The sequence below is a fragment of the Simochromis diagramma genome, unplaced genomic scaffold (assembly GCF_900408965.1).
Source record: "Simochromis diagramma unplaced genomic scaffold, fSimDia1.1 OVJJ01000497.1, whole genome shotgun sequence".
Lineage (NCBI taxonomy): Eukaryota > Metazoa > Chordata > Actinopteri > Cichliformes > Cichlidae > Simochromis > Simochromis diagramma.
Genome location: NW_024386912.1, coordinates 365894 through 387945, shown reverse-complemented (window position 1 = coordinate 387945; position 22052 = coordinate 365894). Strand labels below are relative to the sequence as shown.

Genomic DNA, 22052 nt, shown 5'->3' with positions numbered 1-22052 from the left:
CTGGAAATTATATTACAATACTGTTCAAGACTTTTGCGCTGTGTTGTAAATTAGTCTCCATGAAAAATGTGCCAATAAGGGCATCATTTGCAGAAAACGTCCATTTGAAATCAAAACTGAGTGTCACGATACGGACTGTGTTGTGACAGCTGAAACGCACAAGCGAAACGTCGTTCGGAGGATTCCTACGGACCGTGAACGCAGCACTGGACTCAGCCCTCCCATCCACCCTCTGTATCGATGTAGTTGTTTCAAAGATGGCGGATTTCCTGCCGTCCCGCTCCGTTTTATCTGCATTTTTCCCCAACTGCCTCCTTACAAGGGGCGAGGCAGAGCAGCTGCGGAAATCCAAAGAGATAGATAAGTGTATTCATCGAGACAAGACTTATGTTAAAAGGCTTGTAAAGATCTTATTGCTCGGGGCGGGAGAAAGCGGCAAGTCCACTTTCCTCAAGCAAATGCGTATTATTCATGGGCAGGACTTCGATCAGAAGGCCAAAGAAGAATTCAGGGCTACGATTTTTAGTAATGTTATTAAAGGTAAGCCGACATTATACCGACTGCTTTTCACATATTGAAACAGGTTTGTTCCGACGTGTGTAGAGATGGGGCTGTAGGAGCAGCCAGTGGGAAGTTGCTAGCTTCTGTTCAGCCGATTTTCTGTGTTCGACCAAGCTAGTCTGGTTAGCTTGTTGAGTAGCCAAGAAACGCCTCTGCTGCTTGTGTGTGCATGGTGGATCTGAATGCAGCACTTGATCGTCTGTGATTAGTAAAAGCTTCGCCGATATTTACGTATGATTTCTGCTCTTGTTCAGTCAAAAACATGCAGACTGGTTCGTCTTTATGGACAAAGTTGAGGAAAAGGGAACCAGTTTATTTGGAGTGCACTGGGTGTGTTGTTTATTACTTTTAAGCCTCTAAGTGTTACATAATCGCTCTGTAGCGATGTCTTTTTGCGAACCAGGCCAGTTTTTCATTGCTTTGCGATAAAAGAGCAGACGCGAGCATGCTGTATTATGGGAAGTGTTGCCTTGTGTGGTTTGTCATGAAAGTTTTTGTAGGAAGTGCAGGGCCACCCATGCGAGAGCTGCCGTTTTGTTCCAGCTTAACTGGTTTTCATGCTTTCTGGGGATGTTTGCCAACATTTCAACTGGTCTTAACAGATATTTCTAGTCGCAGAATAATCATATTTATGACATTTTATAAGTGAAAATGGACGTTTGTTTTTGTTGTTGAATTTGAATATAAATATTAAGTCATTTTTTTGTAATCAAATATTGAAGTAAACCTATGTCCAGATTCTAATTGTTGGCCAAAATAGTCAGCAGTTTACAGATGCAAAGTTATTCATTGGGACTTCCTATAGATAATTGATGAATAAATTAAAACATATTAGATAAAACTAATCTATGGAATGAAGGACCATTCATGTCTCTTTAAACATTGTTGAATAACTGAAATCTCACAACCTGCAACCTAACAGGAAACCAGCTGTTTGTGGAGAAGCACAGCAAACCGTGACCGACAGTTACACAGCAAACAATCGTCAAAGGCATCTGGTAGAGTGAGGCACGTCTGTGGCGCTATGCTCATCACAGCACCATACTTTAAATCATCTAGGTTACTGTTAGCTGAGCTGACATAATTCTGCCCCGTACACGAGGAGGTTTTCTAGTTTTATTCAGTGACGTCTTTAAACTTGTCAAACTTGAGACACAGTTGCAGGCACTGGAGCTCCGAGTGCTCCGAACCTGTGGTTTCACACGTGTTTCACGTTGATACAGATCCTACGTTGATTTCAGGGTTTTTCCAGAAAAAAACAGCATTAACTAACTAACTAAGCCTACTTTAAAGAATGATACCGTCCTACTTCCTTAACGTTTCGTCAACATTGAAGGATTCTTATGACCTGCAGCACATTTCCTCTTTCTACCATCACTCTAACAATTGCTGACAGATGGCATATAAATCTTTTCAGGGTGGGACTCTCACCATGAAGTTTGGGAGTGATTCCTTTAGATTTCTTAGAGCAACTTTCTTATAACAGAGATGAGCAATTTCATCCTGGGTGGCCAAATATCAAAATTTGTCAATCCCACCATGATTACACGATTTCACGAAAACTCGCTTTGCAATTTAACGTCACCGCTGTCTTTACACTGAACGAAGATAACTGATCTGACCAAATCCCTCAGAGGAGTTCCTAAAAATACAAGATCTGAAAATATCACCAAAATTATACATTGAGTTAAAAATGGCTGACTTCATGTTGTTGGTTCTTTTTGTTGAGACTTTTTACGCCTTGTTGTCTTACAGGCTGCCAAATGTCAGACTCATAGATGAAACGTAGTGCAGCGGCTGCTTTTTGAAATTTTGTAGGTGGTGCTCATACATACATGGCACAAATATCACATGGCTAAGACAGGTCGGAGAGGAGAGACGAGGAGAAAAGAGAACTCCACCCAGGTGCTGAAATGGTCTCCAGCAGCCCACTGGTGTGACTGGAGCCCGACTGGTATTTGCCATAGAATAATAAAGGTGGCAGCTGCACCACTGGTGCTTTTCACATAATAACAACAGCAGGTTCAGCCTGAGCGCATGTGACAGATGTGGAAAGGTGTGAAACATCATTAAGCGTGACTGGTCTGGTGTTGGGTCAGTGATGTTGTAGGGAGGCACATCCATTGAAGCTCTGCAGCCCGGCAACAACAGCCTGACTGGCATTAGGTCTCGGGATGGCATCATGGGAGCCTTTGTGGGTTAGCTACGCTGGTACAGTGGGTCCTCCTTGTGTGCAGCAGTAGCCAGTTTCACGTGGCAGGAGTATCAGGCAGTTCCTGGAGAATGGTGCAGTTGATACCACTGACTACCCCCTCGCTCACCCAGATCTTATAGAAATATGTTTCAGGCCGTTTAACGGCACCAGGATGGACCTGAGTGATGCCCCGATCGTGTCATTTGTAGCACATACCCAGTGCATAGAAGAATACATATCCGCCATGATTGTTCATCCAGTATAGTTTTCTACCATTGTTACCACATGAAGTGTTGGCCCTAGTCATCATATCCTGCCTAGAAATGTTCCTGCCCTTGTGCTAATGCAGAGTCACAGTCAGATATGTGACAGCTCTGTGTTTCTATGCCAGGCGAGCAGTCTGAATCGGTCTCTTTCATACGCTCATTGGGCTGAAGGTGCTGAATTTGAATCGACCAATCAGCAGCAGCCTGTGTGTGATCCCTGGGCAGGAAATCCCTGCTGAGATACAAACACACTGTGGGTCCCACTGAGAAACCTGTGACAGCGTGAGCACGACGACACGTGTGTGAGTCTGCAGCACTGAAACGATGGCCCCGGAGCAGCTGACGTTGTTGTGGATGCAGACTGTGTCCTCGTTGAAATCGTGTGGTTCACTGTGTTTGTGTAAAGGTCGTTTCTTAGTGGGGACAGCCACAGCTGCATGTATTACACATGTATGTTTGGCTGTGAAAGAGAGAGAGGTGTTTTTGTCAGCTTATCATCCACCCTCAGATTTTAGAGCAGGTGATGTCATCACACAAAATTCTTCATTAAACTTAAACTGTTTGAAAACATTAAAGAAATTATATTAAGAGAACATCTTAATAGTTCGAGGAGCGGTTTTAAGTTCTCCTCTTGCTCCAAGTCTTTGGAGGCTTTGAAGAGGAGTTTCTCTCCTCGTTTGAAGAAAAACCATCAAACGTTACAAAAATGAAAGTAAGAGCACAGTCCTGATTTGCAGAAGTAGTTAAGCACACAAAACGAACGGAAGAATAAAACAGAACAATGATAAAGACGTGGAGCTCAGCAATGCAGAAGCTTAAACAGTGTAACTTCCTCTAATCTCATTCATCTCTCTCCTATGTTGTTTTCCCAAATACAGAAATGTGCTTCATTGTCAGGGCAGCTTCTGAAACCACGGTTACCAAAGTATCACAGTTCATTAGTAATAATCAGCCTGGCTCAGCGATGGTCAGAGCGCTGGTAGCTGCACCAATCAAGTTTATCATCATTGTCTGATTCCAAATAGACGGCGTCGGCCTCGCTGTACTTTCATGTTGCACACTGGCAGCACAGACATGTGTGGGCAGCACAGACATGTGTGGGCCTGCACAGGGAGTGGTGTTCCTGACTCATCCTCATCAAATGAGGAAACACAGGAGGATAGTTAGGACTGCTGCTGTGTTGTTGTTGTTGTTGTGTAACTTTGTAAATGCAGAAACGCGTGTTAGTAGCGTCTCAATTCCCCCTCTGCTGTTTTGGTCTTGTTTTTCAAACAAAGGTCAGAGTCGATCTTATGTCAGTAATCTGGGGTTATTACACAGAGCTGCTGGTTTGCTTTCCTCCCCAGCACCTGTGTCATGGTTGCTTCCAGATGCTTTTCTCATACACTCACTGGCAGCTGTGAGCTCCATGACTTTTGTGTAGCTTTGCAGATGTTGCTCGTTGTAATCTCACAGACCATGAGATGTTCTAAAGCAGGGGTCACCAACACGGTGCCCGCGGGCACCAGGTCGCCCGCAAGGACCACATGAGTCGCCCGCGGGCCTGTTCTAAAAATAGCTCACCATAACAACTCACCAGTAAGCTGCATCTATTTTTATTTTTTCTTGCTATTTTTTTTTTAATCACAATTGCATTGGTGTTAATTTGTTAGAGATAATATATAAAAAAAATGTTTATTATTAAATATTAGATCATGATCTAATATTTAGTGCTAGCTGGTCTCCACGGAAACAGTTGCCGTGAAGACCAGCAAAGGCAAAGGTGAGGAGATGAGGAAAACATGGCGGGAAAAAAGGAAGAAAACATAATTTTCACAGTGAATGGGAGGAAGAGTTCTTTTTTACCACTGTGAAAGATTCATGCGTGTGTCTCATTTGCGGGGTGACTGTGGCAACGGCAAAGCGGCACAACGTGGAGAGACATTTCCGAACGTGTCACACAAGCTACCATGCTAACTACCCAAAGGGCAGCACACTGCGAGCGGAAAAGGCCCGCGAATTAAAGGCAGGTTTGAGCAAACAGCAGTCTTTTTTCACGAGACCGGTGAAAAACTCTCAAAAAGCAACCGAAGCCTCATTTAGAGCTACACATTTCATGATTAAGAAAAAGAAGGCATTTTTAGACGGGGAGTATTTCAAAGAAGCAATGATGATAATTGCAAAAACTGTGCTTAAAGACGAGAAATATGGAAACGATGTAATCTCCACTCTCTCTGATGTCCAGCTGGGGGCAACTACAATTGTTAGAAGAGTGTCGGCTATGTCCGGGAACTTGGCCGATCAGTTGGATCAGGATCTGGCAAAGTGCAGTTGGTTTAGCATCCAGTGTGACGAGTCCGTCGACAGCAGCAGTACAGCACAGCTGATGGTCTTTATCCGGATGGTATTTGATGGTTTCTCCACAAAAGAAGAACTTCTGACACTACTGCCGCTAAAGACAACTACGAAGGGAGTGGACATCTAGGAGTTTTTCGCGAAGAAAAAGGTACTGTTGGAAAAGCTGGTATCAGTGACTACCGACGGGGCTCCTGCTATGATCGGCCGACATACGGGATTCATCGCTCACTGTAAAGGTGACACAGAGTTCCCAAACTTCATGCATTACCACTGCATCATTCACCAGCAGGCGTTATGCGCAAAGGTGATCGGCTTCGAGCACGTCATGATTCCCGTCGTGAAGATCATAAACAGCATCCGCTCCAGAGCTAAACAGCACAGAACATTCAAGGTGCTATTGGAGGAGCTGTCAGCTGAATATGGTGACCTGCTACTACATACGGAAATCCGACGGCTCAGCAGGGGACGGATTTTGCTTCGTTTTTTGTCACTTTTGGGTGAAATCAAGGAGTTCATGCAATCCAAAGGGGAAGACACATCTCTGCTGGAGGACACTGAGTGGACACTTGACCTTGCGTTTTTAACAGACATTACTGGGAAACTGAACCATTTGAACTGTGAGCTGCAAGGCAAAGGTAAGACTGTTGCTGACATGATAAGTGCTTTAAATGGATTTAAAGTCCAGATGAACATCTTCTCTGTGCATTTACAGAGAAAAAAGGTGCTGCACTTTCCCTCTGTGCAGATGGTGCTGAAAGACAGTGCTTCTGCATCTGAGACTTTTGACAAAGTTGCAGAAAAGTACACTCAAGTCATAAACCGACTTGGTCAAGAGTTTGAGAACAGGTTTTGTGACCTTGATCAGCTTGAGCCATGTGTCTCATTTGTTTCCAATCCTTTCATGAATGTGGACACAACATGCATTGCTGAGCAACTAAGTTCAATGTTCAGCTTGGATGCTGGACAGGTGGAAATCGAAATTGTAACATTGCAAAATGACGTCCACCTCAAAGCCTGTCATGGGTGCACCAAACTTTTGGTGCCTTGTTGACACAGAAAAAAGTACAGTGGTGTGTGCACAGCAGCTGTGAAGGTTGCCAGCCTGTTTGGTTCAACCTATCTTTGTGAATCAGCCTTTTCTGACATGAACTTCATCAAGAACAAACACAGAACACGCCTCTCCGATGCACATCTGCAAGACTCACTCAGAGTTGCAGTGTCAAGTTATACCCCAGATTACAACACACTGGTGAACAGCATGCGATGCCAGGTTTCCCACTAACAGACAAAGAAAGCCATATTAGATGTTCTCAGTGGCAACATTACAGTGTCATGTCAAAGTTGAATTTAATTATTGGAAAACAAATGTGTTTGTTAAGTGTAACATGTGACAATTTGCTTTAAAATGCTGCAGATTTGGTGAAAAGTTCTGTAAAATTTGAAAGTTGATTTTTTGTATGTTACATACATACAAAAATAATGTATGTAACAGTGCATGATTTGTTAAAATTTGTTAGTGGTAAGTGAAAATGTTGTAGAAGTGATCACTTCAAAATGTAAATACTTGCAGAGATATATAGAAATAAAGCGTTGCATATTGATATTTATGTTTCCTACTTGCATTCTTTATAATTATGGTGAAAAATAATTAACATAATTAGTGTCCGTACATAGATGAATATCATTAATTATTAATGATAACACATAATTAAGTTAAACTGAGGAAATTTGTTATTTGAGAAGTGTGTGTCAAACTGGTAGCCCTTCACATTAATCGGTACCCAAGAAGTAACTCTCACTTTCAAAAAGGTTGGTGACCCCTGCTCTAAAGAGACAGTCACATCCTGTCTCCATGACTCCCTGTGTTCCTGTGTCATGAAGTATACAAATACATTTACATGTTTTCATACATGTATGTCTTTGTGGTATTTTTCACTATTTGCACTGTTTAGTGATCTTATAAGTCAAATTGTAAAAGTGATATGCAGATGAGTCAGTTATGAAGCTGTAACTTTGAGCCCACATCTGGCCCAGCACACAGATCGCTCATGTGTTTTTGTCACTGTCTGCAGGCATTCGAGTGTTAGTGGATGCTAGAGAGAAGCTGCACATCCCATGGGGTAACACGTCCAACCAGCGGCATGGAAACACTATGATGGCATTTGACACTCGGTCGGCGATGGCTCACGGTCACGGCATGGTGGAGCCCAAAGTTTTTCAGCACTACCTGCCGTCAATCAAGGCCCTGTGGGCGGACCAGGGCATCCAGAATGCCTACGATCGGCGCAGGGAGTTCCAGCTGGTGAGTGAACCTGCTCAAGTCCAGTCGGCTGTCAGGTGACACCTAAAAAACCTTAACTGGTATTCTCACCAAACACTCAGCTGAAATCGTTATTTAACCCTGTCATGCAGGAATTCTGACAACCTCAGTCTGGATTTTATTCTTTAGTATTTTTATCCATCTTCAGTCATGAAAAGATGAATAAAAATCCTGATTGAGGTCGTCATAATGCATGACAGGGTTAAATGACAATAACTACAATGATACAGGTCATACATCTGTAGTAACATTAAAGGACCAGTGGGTGGCAGAGTGTGGGGCGACACATCAGAGTGTAATGGTTTATGTGCAGGTACACCATCAACACTGACACAAGCACAACAGCCTTTGAATAGCTGTCCACTGTAGTGACCAGTATGGTGAAAGGGTGACAGCAGGGGGCCAAACAAGATAAACATTTATTGAACACTCAAACAATGTTTTTTAAACATAAATGTGAAGAAAAACCGACAGGAATATTATTCCAGATTAAATAAACTTAAAAAAAAAAAAACTTTAACTTTAAATATCCTGTCAAAATTATGCAAGTTAGAAATATGAACATGCTGCCAAAACCCCAGAAAAAGTAAATGAGAGCAAACACAAGGTTGGAGCCGCAAGTAGACGAGCTGGGCGCTGCTGCAGGAGTGGAGCTAATAAACTGTGCGGCCATTCAGTGTCTTTCCCTGAGTGCATCGTTACACTGCAGCTGCATCTGAATCTGCACAGGTGCAGCTCAGCAAAGTGCGCTGACTTGGTTCAACATTACTGCAACAGGGAAAGTGAGGCAGGCTGCACTGGTGCATTAGTGACAGCTTCACTTGAAACGCCTTCACCGCATCACACATGTCCATGAACTGACAGGTTTCCTTGCTGAGCTCAAAAACTCTGAGAACTTTTCCCCAACTCAGCCAGCGGAGCTCTGTATGATGGCATGTCTGCAAACTCTGAATCTATTTCCCACATAAAAGACTGAAACTGACGGTGATTTAAACTTTTAGCTCAGATAAAATGTACGGTCTGCGTCACGGGGATCATTACATGCTCCATTTTTAGGACTTTACCACACAGCGTTTCCTGGTGTGTGATGCAGTGATGTGCTGATAACTCACCGGTACATTTCTCCTGCATCTTTACTCGCATCCTGCTGACTAGTCCGCTTTTTTCATCGCACAGCACCGGCGCTCCATCTGTTGTAAGTCCAACAAGTTTGTCCCAGGGCAGTTTCATGTCGTTACACTTTGACATACGTTTTAAAAAATGTCTTTTCCTGTCGTTGTCCCGTGCATCGATTTAATGTCCAATATTTCCTCTCCACGGATGAAGCTGGTCAGCTGTGCAGTGTCCATCATGTCTGTACTTTCATCCACAGCCGAGTATGCAGTGAAGTCTTTGCTTCTTTCACACAACTGTGTTCTTAAATCAGTGACCATCTCACAAACCGATCAGCAATCGTATTTCTGCTCAGGCTCACATTTGCCAAACTCTGTGTTTTGTCTGGACAGAAGACGTCGCACAGCTTCATCCTGCAGCTCTTGTGTGGTACCGGGCTGATTTGGCTCCTCTGCTACGATAAAACTTGCTTTCACAACAGCTTCACTTTGTGGTTTTGCTCTGGTGACAAACGTCTGCTGAAATGTCAGATTCTTCTTTAGCTCGTCTACTTTCTGTAGTTTCTGCGTTTCGGTTTTTCAGCTTATCCTGACGTTTTGTCTCGTAGTGCCGTCTTAAATTAAATTCCTTCATTACAGCCACATTAGCTCCACTAATAAGACACACGGGTTTACCAGCATGTCTGTAAACACATATTCAGTCTCCCACCGGCGCTGAAAGGCTCTGCTTTCAGAATCGTTTCTCTCCACCATTGTGAGCGGCGAGCTTCACAATAACAGAAGTTTGACTTGATTGACGCGGGAATGTTCCCAGGTAGCCTAGCGTTCAGCAAGGAGGCTGCAGCGCTGCATTATGGGATCTGTTGTCTGTGTGTTATTAGCGTCTCATATCGCTGGGCCATGCATAACAGTAATAAAGAATCTATATAAAATGATCTTGCGGGCCGGAAGTGGCCTTGACTTTGACACATGTGGGTTAGAGGATGTTTGCATTCACTGAGTCAAACAACCCACTAGGGCTGCCACGATTGGTCGACTAGTCACGATTACGTCGACTATCAAACTCGTCGACGACTGATTTAATAGTCGACGCGTCGTTTGAAGCTTTGTAAGATCACAAAAGACGCAGGAATAAGTAGCAGGATTTAAGAGTGTAATAACGGACTGAGACAGAAGATGGCATCACTGCATGTACAAGGATGCCAGCTGCCGTTAAACCCCGAAGAAGAAGCTGTGTCCCAGAATTCATAGCGCGGCCCAGCTCAGTTTCCAACAATGGCGGCAGCTAGTTAGTTTTAATATTACTCTTATTATTCTTTCTGGGTCACAAAATAAACGTTTAACATATTTTCAGGGAGAATGTAGCTGTGTAAACCTCAAATATCGGCTCAGTTTATCAAGACACCGCATATTTTCAAAAGCGCTCCGACGTTTCCAGAGACGTCTGTTACCCACTAGCTCGATAGCTAGCCGGGGGCTAGGCTCACTAGAGCCGTGAGAACACCGGACTCCCGGCAAATCTTTTTCAAACCCACCACCGTCTTTCACTACTCATGTTAAACATGATATATAAGTCACTTAGATAACTTACAAATGTTATTGTTTGTCTTTTTTCAGTATTTTATTTGTTCCTGAGTAAATCGGTTTGGCTGAGATTAAAGTTATAGTTTTTACACAGCTGAATAAACGTCAAGCAGACAGCTGATCATCAGAAGTGTGAGATGCTGGAGAATTTACTCCGGTGTCCTGTTATATTTTAGATAGCAAGGAGTTTATTAAACTTCACCGAAACAATCTGCAGATTTCATTAAAATTCAATAAACTATCATCTGCTCTTTATTTTTAGTTAGCACAGACCTGAAACACTTAAAGCTGTAAGCTAATGATAGTTATATAAGAGCAGATGCTGCTGATGCAATAAGCTGTACTTTTACGTCCAATGGATGATGATCTGATTAGTCGACTAATCGCAAAATTAATCCGTGACTAGTCGACTATCAAAATAACAGTTTGTGGCAGCCCTACAACCCACCAAACCCACGATACAGTTGGAAGAAACAGGTAGTTCCAGTTTTTCAGGTTTCCACATGCCACGGTCTCTGCAGTGAGGCTGACTGTTGCATATCTACCCTGGATGACACAAACACAGCTGAACCCTTATTCATGGGAGTTTCACTAGAAATCAAAAGCCACCATCTTCTTCTGATGCCACCCACAACCTCAGATGAAACCACTGCCTGCTGTCTGAGCATGCTCTATGGTTCATCTTTGCTTTTAGATAAAGATGGGGAGAATAGATGAAGGAGACCTGAGTGTGCCCCCGCCCAGGGTCAGAGGGGATGGGCTCCAGTGTAGAGCAGGGCGATGTGGCCAAAAATATTTATCACGATATATATTTGAAAATTTGTGATAACGATATAACTGACGATATAATTGATGCGAGACAAAATACAACTCCACAACTTTACTAGCGCAAAAAAACCCCATCCATTTATTTTCACTTAAACAAGCAGCTGTTTTTATGTGCATTAAAGCTATATAAACATGTAACAGTGCAAATGCAAATTCCTTGCTGAAAGTTTAACCAAAAGGCATTTCCAGTACAAATGTGCTGACATATCCTGGGCATAACCATGTATAATATCCACTGAAGTTAAAAAGAGGTGCTTTGCAACATTAAACTGCAGTGTGCCAAATAAAAAAGTCAAATATGTATTTCTCGGACCATAAGGTGCACGGGATTATAAGGCACATTAAGCGAAACAAAGCAGTCAGATAAATCAAACTTTATTCAACTCATTCTTCTTGCTTCCTCCACTTCTGTGCCATTGATTCATTAATGCTGTATTCTATCACAGCTGCTCTATTCCCATGTTGTTGCAGTATATTAATGACTAACCTCGTATTGTGGATGGATTATCTCAGTTGTTCTCCTGACTGAAGTTTGGTCCGTTTACAGCATCCTGCCATGCGATTACATTTGTCTCTAACCATCAGGAACCCTCACGTTAACTTTTATAAGTGGAAAAGTGTTAGTGTTCATCCTGCAGCTTCACTGTTTATGTTATGCTAACATAGCTGTGTCGCTAGCGATCACGTAGCACATCATTAAATACCAGCTAGCCCAACTTCAGTAACCCTACAAACTAGGGGTGCAACGATATTCGTATCGATATTGAACCGTTCGATACAGTGCTTTCGGTTCGGTACGCATATGTATCGAACAATACAACATTTGTAATTTATTTTATCAATTTTCCTTCTGACGATGCTGTCTGTGTTGAGCGCTCAGTGAATCTGCGTTTGACTACTCCGCCTAGGCTGCACTGTCGAGCGCAGATCCACTGAGCGCTCCACACAGACAGCATAGTCAGAAGGAAGAGCACAGGGCAAGCTAGCGTGACAGAAGTTAAGCTCTCCTTGCAACATGGCAAATTGAACCCCCCCCACCCTCATTCAGATCTGGCGTTTGGAATTATTTTGGTTTTCATGTGACGTATGACCCTGAAGGTAAGCGCTCATGGACTAAAGTAAAACAGTATGTTGGATGTGCCACGCAATGCTCAATTACATGGGTGGGAGCTAGCGTGTTAGCGCAGTTAGCTCGTTAACGTGTTGGCTGTCTAGCCCCATGCACGGGGCGATCAGGGGTAGCTCGTTAACGGAGATTTGCCGTGTTGTGGCATTAAGGTCATTTTAACGAGGTTAACCTGAAAGCACTAGTGGGAACACAACGAATATGACTGCACATTTACGCCGACATCATCCTAGTGCAAAGACAAAAACAACAAGCATGCATGCTACAAACTTTACCCGAGTCATTTAGACAGCCGTTAGCACATGATTCTCCTTATGGGGACCTGATATGTTTAATATGCTGCTGAGAATATAGCCCAGAAGAAGCGGATAGTATAGCTTTTATTTTGGAAAGAGACATTTCTCTGTAATAAACTCTCTTTTCCAAAGATGAGTGATTCCTCAATCAGATACAGGGCTCGCAATATCGCTAGCCCGACGTCCTGGGGCTAGCGATTTTTCCAGTCGGGCTACCAAAATCTATCTCTGCCCTGCCCGTCGGCCTATCGTAGGAAGGAAAAATATATGTCAATGCTTTTGCATTCTTTCGGAAATGTAGCTGGGTAATTATGTCATTGGCATCGGTGAGCCACTGTCAATATGTGACATATTGAAATCGCGTTTGAATTTGCGCTTGTTTTTTGCTTTCACTTTGCAATCGCGTGAACTGTGTATAGAGAGCGACAGCACTGATCTGTGAGTGATGATAATTTGCGCACCAATTCCTCTGACATTGTGTTATCAATCGTTAGCTTACTATGCAAACATGACAAGCGAAATCTCCCGCAGCTTAAACATGTGAGAGGTTGATCGCGCAGAGAATCGCTGAGCTTATGTGAGTGCGTGTGTAAAAGCAGCAGGATATATATTTTAGTTCTGCTGAGCCAAATAAGACAGGTCAGGGTGAAGAAGTGACAGCCAAAGAAAAGCTTACCACAAAACGGAGAAGTTATGACAAATCAGACTATAGGCAAAAAGAAAGTGCAGCTTTATGGTTTCATGGACAAAAGAATTTCTGTGGGTGCAATATGATGAGCTAAATAACCAGGGCTGCACATACAGTGGGGCAAAAAAGTATTTAGTCAGCCACCGATTGTGCAAGTTCCCCCACCTAAAATGATGACAGAGGTCAGTAATTTGCACCAGAGGTACACTTCAACTGTGAGAGACAGAATGTGAAAAATAAATCCATGAATCCACATGGTAGGATTTGTAAAGAATTTATTCGTAAATCAGGGTGGAAAATAAGTATTTGGTCACCTCAAACATGGAAAATCTCTGGCCCTCACAGACCTGTAACGTCTTCTGTAAGAAGCTTTTCTGACCCCACTTATTACCTGTATGAATGGCACCTGTTTGAACTCATCATCTGTATAAAAGACACCTGTCCACAGCCTCAAACAGTCAGACTCCAAACTCCGCCATGGCCAAGACCAAAGAGCTTTCGAAGGACACCAGGAAAAGTATTGTAGACCTGCACCAGACTGGGAAGAGTGAATCTACAATAGGCAAGCAGCTTGGTGTGAAAAAATCAACTGTGGGAGCAATCATCAGAAAATGGAAGACATACAAGACCACTGATAATCTCCCTCGATCTGGGGCTCCACGCAAGATCTCATCCCGTGGGGTCAAAATGATCATGAGAACGGTGAGCAAAGATCCCAGAACCACACGTGGGGACCTGGTGAATGACCTGCAGAGAGCTGGGACCAAAGTAACAAAGGTCACCATCAGTAACACACTACAACGGCAGGGAATCAAATCCCGCAGTGCCAGACGTGTTCCGCTGCTGAAGCCAGTGCATGTCCAGGCCCGTCTGAAGTTTGCCAGAGAGCACATGGATGATACAGCAGAGGATTGGGAGAATGTCATGTGGTCAGATGAAACCAAAGTAGAACTTTTTGGTATAAACTCAACTCGTCGTGTTTGGAGGAAGAAGAATACTGAGTTGCATCCCAAGAACACCATACCTACTGTGAAGCATGGGGGTGGAAACATCATGCTATGGGGCTGTTTTTCTGCCAAGGGGACAGGACGACTGATCCGTGTTAAGGACAGAATGAATGGGGCCATGTATCGTGAGATTTTGAGCCAAAACCTCCTTCCATCAGTGAGAACTTTGAAGATGAAACGAGGCTGGGTCTTCCAACATGACAATGATCCAAAACACACCGCCCGGGCAACAAAGGAGTGGCTCCGTAAGAAGCATTTGAAAGTCCTGGAGTGGCCTAGCCAGTCTCCAGACCTCAACCCCATAGAAAATCTGTGGCGGGAGTTGAAAGTCCGTGTTGCTCGGCGACAGCCCCAAAACATCACTGCTCTCGAGAAGATCTGCATGGAGGAATGGGCCAAAATACCAGCTACTGTGTGTGCAAACCTGGTAAAGACCTATAGTAAACGTTTGACCTCTGTTATTGCCAACAAAGGTTATGTTACAAAGTATTGAGTTGTATTTTTGTTATTGACCAAATACTTATTTTCCACCCTGATTTACGAATAAATTCTTTACAAATCCTACCATGTGGATTCATGGATTTTTTTTTCACATTCTGTCTCTCACAGTTGAAGTGTACCTCTGGTGCAATTTACTGACCTCTGTCATCATTTTAGGTGGGGGAACTTGCACAATCGGTGGCTGACTAAATACTTTTTTGCCCCACTGTAAGTGGTCCGCAGGTGCGCATTCGCTGTCAAAATAAAAAAACACGCACAAGGGTTAGGGTTAAATTTAAAAACTGTACTTTTGAGTTAAAATATATATTTATAATTTTAATAAATGACAAATTAAAAAGGCATGAACATTTTATTTTGTATCGAAAAAATATCGAACCGTGACACCAAAGTATCGAACCGAACCGAACCGTGAATTTTGTGTATCGTTGCACCCCTACTACAAACGTCACTGCTGTTTAGTTTCCTGTCTTCATTTATGTTGGAAGTGACAGCAGAGCTGTACGTTTGAATCTTTTCAGAAATCTCTCAGTCAGAACATGCTATATCATGGAAACTAGCGAGCTAACCTCCTGCTAACCTCCTGCTAACTTCTAACTTAAATGTAATAAATTCTGTTTTCATGGATGCCTGGATGTTAAACTTCATAGTTACACCTGGTAAAGCAGCAACGCTGATGATTTTTATTACAGATGAAAGAATTTAGACCGTTTTTAACTCTCAGTGATGTTCGTTTGACTTTGGGACCTGAAGAGACGGAGTTTAGGACCCAGATTACTCTGATTTACAAGCACCTTAGTCCGACAAATACGGCAATAACGACGGCCGCTTGCATGTTCTACAAAAAACTGTGCTTTGTTGTGTATCTGACGGACAAACACCAAACCAGTTCCACATCACTGAAGTTGCAGCATTTTTACAAACCAATTCTGGTTCATCTGTTTCACTCAACGATCCACTTCCTCCCTTCTCATTCTCCGTCGCCGCCATGGTTTTTCCACCATGTGCGTATGAAAACAAAGGCACTGCGCATGTGTGTTTTACCCATATTGTATCGTGATATTTTATTTTCTTATTGTTGCCCAAAATTATACCGGTATTACCGTGAACGGTATAATATGGCCCAGCCCTACTCCAGTGCTTAGTAATATGGATCCATGGCTTGAGACAGTAATGAGAGAGGAAACCTACAAAGATGCAGTCTGAGTGCTGCGTACCTGCAGGATACAACAGGGCTTCGTAGACACCAACAAAGCTGTGATGGTTTGGGTTTAGCATCACTGGCTGAACTGGGTCATACAGGTACTGTTTTATTATTTGGCTCTGACTCCCAGGCAGTCCCATTACATGGACAGTTTCTACTGCTGCTCGAGCTAATCCATGAGCTTGGCTCTAAAAACCTTGTAGGATTGTGTTGTGGATGCATCAGTCTAAAAGCAGCTAAATGTATTTTTCTAAAAGAAAAAGGATGGGTGGTATCCCATTAAGTAAATGACATTAATGCGAATACCTCCCATGCAGAGGAGGGTGTCATGTGTCACGTCTGACATGGATCTCCACTCTTTCTCTTTCAGGGGGAGTCGGTCAAGTATTTCCTGGACAATTTGGAAAAGCTCGGACAGTCGGTAAGTCCCAAACACACACTAACAGAATAAAAGTGTAGTAACACAACTTTGTGTGTTATTTTACACATTTAGGGACAAAGTCTCAGACATGTGGACGATTTTAGCCAAAAACTGAAAACTGCTAAGAGCTTAACTCGGCAGTTTCAAACTATCCAGCTGTGACGAGGAGACGAATGAGTTTGTTTTTCAGCTGTTTCACTGGACCGTGAGTTACTCTTTGACATGTTTAGCTCAGTTCACGAGGCCTGGCACTGAAACTGAACTGGGCTTCCCAGAAACTAGATCATCCATCCCTCCACCCATCCCTCCCTTCACCCATCCATCCACCCATCCACCCCTCATCCATCCATCCATCCCTCCACCCACCCACCCATCCATCCCTCATCCATCCATCATCCACACATCCATCCATCATCCATCCAGCCATCTAGCCATCCATCCCTCATCCATCCAACCATCGATCCACCCATCCCTCCATCCCTCATCCATCCACCCATCCATCTAGCCATCTAGCCACCCATCCATCCATCCCTCCACGCACCCATGCATCCACTAATCCATCGATCCAGCCACCAATCCATCATTACAGTCTATTCGTGATTTAATAAGGGAGTGGATTGTTTTTTGGATTTTGTTTCCCACACGTGGCGAGGTCGGTTTGATAGTTTTTCCCTGTAAAAAATGAAATCATTATTTAAAAACTGCGTTTTGTGTCATCTGTGTCCAAGAGCCGAACATGCACACATAAATCATAAGGAGGGGCAAAGAGTTTTTCATGCAATGTAATTCTGCATCGAATATGCTGATATCAGTAAACCTGTAAATGAAATGCAGAACATCAGATTATACTTCCAAAGTTTTGATGTGCCATAATTGGATTTTCAAATGTGGAAAAACAAACACTGACAACATCTAAGGACATCCGAAGGCAGTGGGATTTTCCCGCACTATGACAACACATGTCTGGTCTCATCTGGGAGGTTATTGGTGATATTTTCTGTGCGTTAGCTTTCAGAGATTAACTGTGAATCCCAGAACGTTGTGTTTTCCAGGTCTGGTTCGGTGTGTGGCATTAGTTAGTGTGTTTATTTAGCCACTTTCTTTGGATATTCCTGCAATTCAGAGCTGTGTATAGATCAAAAGTACTTTTTTAGTCTTTTAGATAAAGAGCATAAATAAAAGTAAAAGTTCTTTAAGGACCACAGAGCAGCCTTTTGTGTCTGACAGCGAAACGTCAGACGACTTTGAAGGGAGACGCTGAGTGCTGAGGGTGTGGACAGTGGTGCGAGTACTTTGAGGAGCTCCTCAGTCCTATTGGCATGTCACAGGGCAACAACAGTCTGGGGATGGGGGTGATTTGTCCATCAGTAGGGATTGAGTTCACTATAATCAAACCGCACTGCTGGGCTGGCTCTGCATGGCTCTGCGTGGCTCTGCATGGCTCTGCATGCTGTGGGTTGTCCTGGTTGATGCGCCTCTACAGCAGTGCATGGAATTTAAAGCCAGTGCCTTAGGACTGTAGGATTGGCACATTGGGAGGTCATCTTTTCTTTTGGTAGCTCATCTCTGAGTTTCTTTTAAAAACAGTTGTTTGTTTGTTATCGAAAGGAGCCAGCTGAGGTGGTTCGGGCATCTGGCAAGGATGCCCCCTGGGCGCCTCCTGGGCGAGGTGTTCCAGGCATGTCCCACCGGGAGGAGGCCCCGGGGCAGACCCAGGACACGCTGGAGAGATTATATCTCTCGGCTGGCCTGGGAACGCCTTGGTATTCCCCCGGACAAGCTGGAGGAGGTGGCTGGGGAGAGGGAGGTCTGGACCTCTTTGCTTAGGCTGCTACCCCCGCGACCCGACCTCGGATAAGCGGATGAAGATGGATGGATGGATGGATGTTTTGTTTGTTGTGTTTTTTAAGTAACTCTTAAGTAGATCAGTGCAACTTTACCAGTGAATGTAAACGTTTTGGTGTAAATCTTGACAAAAGCATATCACACTGCAACACTTATCTGCTTGCAGGACTACCTTCCCAGCCAGCAGGACATCCTTCTGGCCAGAAAACCCACCAAGGGCATCCACGAGTATGATTTTGAGATTAAGAATGTGCCTTTCAAAATGGTGGACGTGGGTGGGCAGCGCTCTGAGAGACGGCGCTGGTTTGAATGTTTTGAGTCGGTCACATCCATCCTCTTCCTTGTGTCCTCCTCTGAGTACGACCAGGTGAGTTATGTGGAAGCAGAGTGTTGCTCAGTATGCTAACCTGGCTAAAGATTCAGCTAACAGCAGTTAGTTGAATCTTTGTCTTCTTACTGAGTTCAGATTGATTGGAAAGCCTGTCTCGAACCCTCTGATGTTCTGTCTACTGGTGTTTTTCATGGAAACCTTCACTAAGTATCCTGCTTTGTTTACTTTGGTTAATGTCATTTAGGGATGCTTTTGTTCAGTGGTGAAGCAGCTTTGAGTCTAACAGTGGTGTGCAGTGATGCTGATTACATAACGAGTATGTATAACAATAAATGGAGGCGTTTGGGAGAGGGGGGGCTGCAAAGCAGCTTGCAGGGCAGCAGCAGCTCCATGCAGGGTGATGCAGTTAGATAGCGTGCCCCAGTAGGATATGCATGAAGGAACCGATTGAGCCAACAGCTGGACAAACGTAGAGACTGATCCATCTGTAGATCTCAGCTAACCTGCAGCGCTCTGGCTGGACTCCACAGTCGGCCTTAACCTCACTCTGTGCTCAGATTTGGTGGGTGTGCTTACCATCATTAAAATGTTTGAGAACAGGACATCATATTTTAGACTTCAACTTTCCAAAACCACATCAAAGTTGATTTTCCTAGAAGTTTTAGAGGCTTAGTGATCGATGCCCATGATACCACCATCCAGCATGGCTCCGTCACAGTGCACGCTGCTGCGATGGTGAAAGCTACTAGAAATCCTGCTATTTTACTTCTGCTGGTTGAGTCGAGCTGCTTTTCATACCACATGTCTGCGTTCTAACACATCCAGGTGCTCATGGAAGACCGGCAGACTAACCGACTGAGCGAGTCACTAAACATCTTTGAGACCATAGTCAACAACCGGGTCTTCAGCAATGTCTCCATCATCCTGTTCCTCAACAAGACGGACCTGCTGGGGGAGAAGGTGAAGCAAGTGTCCATCAAAGACTACTTCCCCGAGTTCTCTGGTGACCCCATGAGTTTGGCGGATGTCCAGTGCTTCCTGGTGGAATGCTTTCGCAAAAAGCGTCGCGAGCAGCAACAGAAGCCTCCGCAGCAACTGAAGCCTCTGTACCACCACTTCACCACAGCCATCAACACTGAAAACATCCGGCTGGTGTTCCGTGATGTCAAGGACACCATCCTGCACGACAACCTCAAGCAGCTGATGCTGCAGTGAGGGAGCGCGGCAGGGAAGGGCGGAGGCAAAGGGAACATGGCTTGCAGTGTCTCTTTCAGCAGCCATAGGAGGAGCAGACAGCGCCACTGCTTTCACCCACCCAGGATTTGGCTCTGCCCCTCACTGTTGAACTTGACTGTGTATTAAAGCAACCACTACTATGGCCACTCCCCCCTGTGCTTCTTTGCTTAACAAGCGTGTTCACTGTAACTTATAACAGCCCACTGTGGCTGAGTTCTTCCTGCCCTTAGACCCATGTAACTGACCTGTAGTCCTCACTCTCTCAGGCCACGCCCACACTCCTGAGCATCCTTTATAGTGTCCCTGTATCCTGCTCCCACACTGGAGAGGAGGGGGTGATGCAGGCCGCTATCAGTGACTGTTACCAAGGTGTTGTTGTAAACGTGCTCTTCACTGTGCCTTGGTGTGGATTTATACTTTTCTAATCATTTTGTTTTCTATTGTATGAACATACTGTTTTAACCTATGCATTTTTCTATCTCATAGGGGTTTACACTTTGACATTTGGACTGTTACAGTTATTCAAAGATGTCGGGGTGCTGCAGACACAAACGCGCCGCTTGTTGAAAGCCGGTCGGGGTTTGGGGTGACCCACAGTACTGGTGCTGTTTCTCAGGGCACCATTTCTAAACCACTACTGTGATTTGATACAGTGCAGAGCATGTGTACCTTACCCTTGCACCAGTCAAACGGGTTTCCCCTTTATTTGCCACAAAACCGGCCGGAGTTGTACTTCAGAAGTACTCTGGCCGTCGACCTCAGCCTTATTTTACTGCGAGTGATTTGACCCGTGTGCTTGCACATATGCTAACATGTGATTTGTGGATGCTGCCTCATTGACAGTGGTTAAAGATAACACTAAGGGACAAATGTAAAGCGGCTTTTCTCAGACGGGTGGCAGATGTTGCAGCGCGGGTTGAGCCCCTGGGTTTTCTTCAGTGGTACAGAGAGAGGGATTTTTCTCCTCGATAGAATTATCGCCTTAAGTGTTGCGTATTGCACTGCAGGCGATGAGGTGGCCATGTTGCCTTTTGTCTTAATCAGCTCTTCATGTTGCAGGCCGCGCCTCACCACAGGGACATATTCCCACTGCAGTCTGTGCAGCTAGTTTCTGCTGGCTGCTGTCGTTTTGTATAAAGTTCACGTGTCCATTCTAACGCATGTGTCCCTCACATCGACCTAAAGCTTGTTGCAACCGCTCTAACTTTCCACACAGTATAATGGTAAGTGTTATTTTGCTACGTGGTGTTTTTGGTTTGGGGTTTTTAAGCAGAAGCAGGCATCTATTGGACTGTCTTGTGTTGTTTAAGGGGCTTCCTGTGTCTTTACAACACGAATGCCACAATCCTGTACGTGTCCCTGCAAATAACAGGCTCCGCTGGTCCATGCTAACCAGTTGTAAAAGTAGTCTTGTTGTCTTTTTGGGGGTGAGCAGTTCCACACTGTAGACTTTTGAACAATGGGAACATTCTGTGTGCGTCAGCATGGGTATTTTTTTTGTACTTTCTAATTGTGATAATTGCTAATGTTGAATAAGTAAAGAATACTTAATGTTAATCACTGTTAATAAGTGTTGTGCACAGACTTGTGTAACTGTGAGCTGCAAAGCTTCAAAGGGACACGAGGCAACTGAGAAACTGGCTGAAAAGGTTTGTCTGATGTGACCACAGAACTGTGCATTTCCAAATACTATCATTAACTTCTTTGTCTTATCAGATCTGCACCTGCAGTGTTGACTCAACTCAAATAAAGTTTCCTCAAATACAACAGGTGACAAAAACCTGTGTGGGCTGCCAGAGCGATTTCACACTGTGCAGGGGGCGGGGCTTGGAAGAGACCACTCCCATCAGGATGATAGATAATCACTGTCAATGACTGAGTGACCCATCACTAAATGAGGCGGTCAGAGTTTGATTTGTGGGCGTGTCATGTTCAGCTCACTGATGGTGCTCCATTGAAGTGACTGCAGTCACAGCGCTGTGACAAAACAGGACCAACTACGTGTGTGTGTGTGTGTGTGCGCGCGTGTCGTCTGAGCGTCTCATGGCACTGAAGCTTGTTGTTGAAGTGTTATCAGGACAGGCCTGCACCCTGACACCACCCTGATTGTGATTGTCGTCACACAGAAGCATGAGTGTGTTTGTGAGGTCACAGTCTGATGACACTTTTCATTAGAAGCTCCATCAGGATACGTGCCA

At 44.2% G+C, this 22052-nt stretch overlaps 2 protein-coding genes and 1 pseudogene across 3 annotated transcripts; 2 read left to right on the top strand and 1 right to left on the bottom strand.

Moving 5' to 3' along the window:
* Window positions 1-222: 222 nt before the first annotated feature.
* Window positions 223-21621, top strand: gna13b (guanine nucleotide binding protein (G protein), alpha 13b). The gene is made up of 5 exons (XM_040036269.1): window positions 223-540; window positions 7431-7660; window positions 16392-16442; window positions 18454-18654; window positions 19444-21621. The coding sequence occupies exons 1-5, from the start codon at window positions 258-260 to the stop codon at window positions 19831-19833; spliced, it is 1155 nt and encodes a 384-aa protein (XP_039892203.1). The 5' UTR covers window positions 223-257; the 3' UTR covers window positions 19834-21621.
* On the top strand, window positions 588-6715 carry LOC120736277 (general transcription factor II-I repeat domain-containing protein 2B-like). Of its 2 annotated transcripts, none has more exons than XR_005696449.1 (2): window positions 588-599; window positions 1570-4809. XR_005696449.1 is itself a non-coding variant. In XM_040036270.1 (2 exons), the coding sequence occupies exon 2, from the start codon at window positions 5555-5557 to the stop codon at window positions 6407-6409; it is 855 nt and encodes a 284-aa protein (XP_039892204.1). In that variant the 5' UTR covers window positions 588-599; window positions 4942-5554; the 3' UTR covers window positions 6410-6715. The 2 variants fall into 2 exon arrangements, 1 of the variants encoding a protein (XP_039892204.1); XM_040036270.1 differs by lacking the exon at window positions 1570-4809 and adding an exon at window positions 4942-6715.
* On the bottom strand, window positions 8191-9543 carry LOC120736275 (annotated as a pseudogene).
* Window positions 21622-22052: the final 431 nt, after the last annotated feature.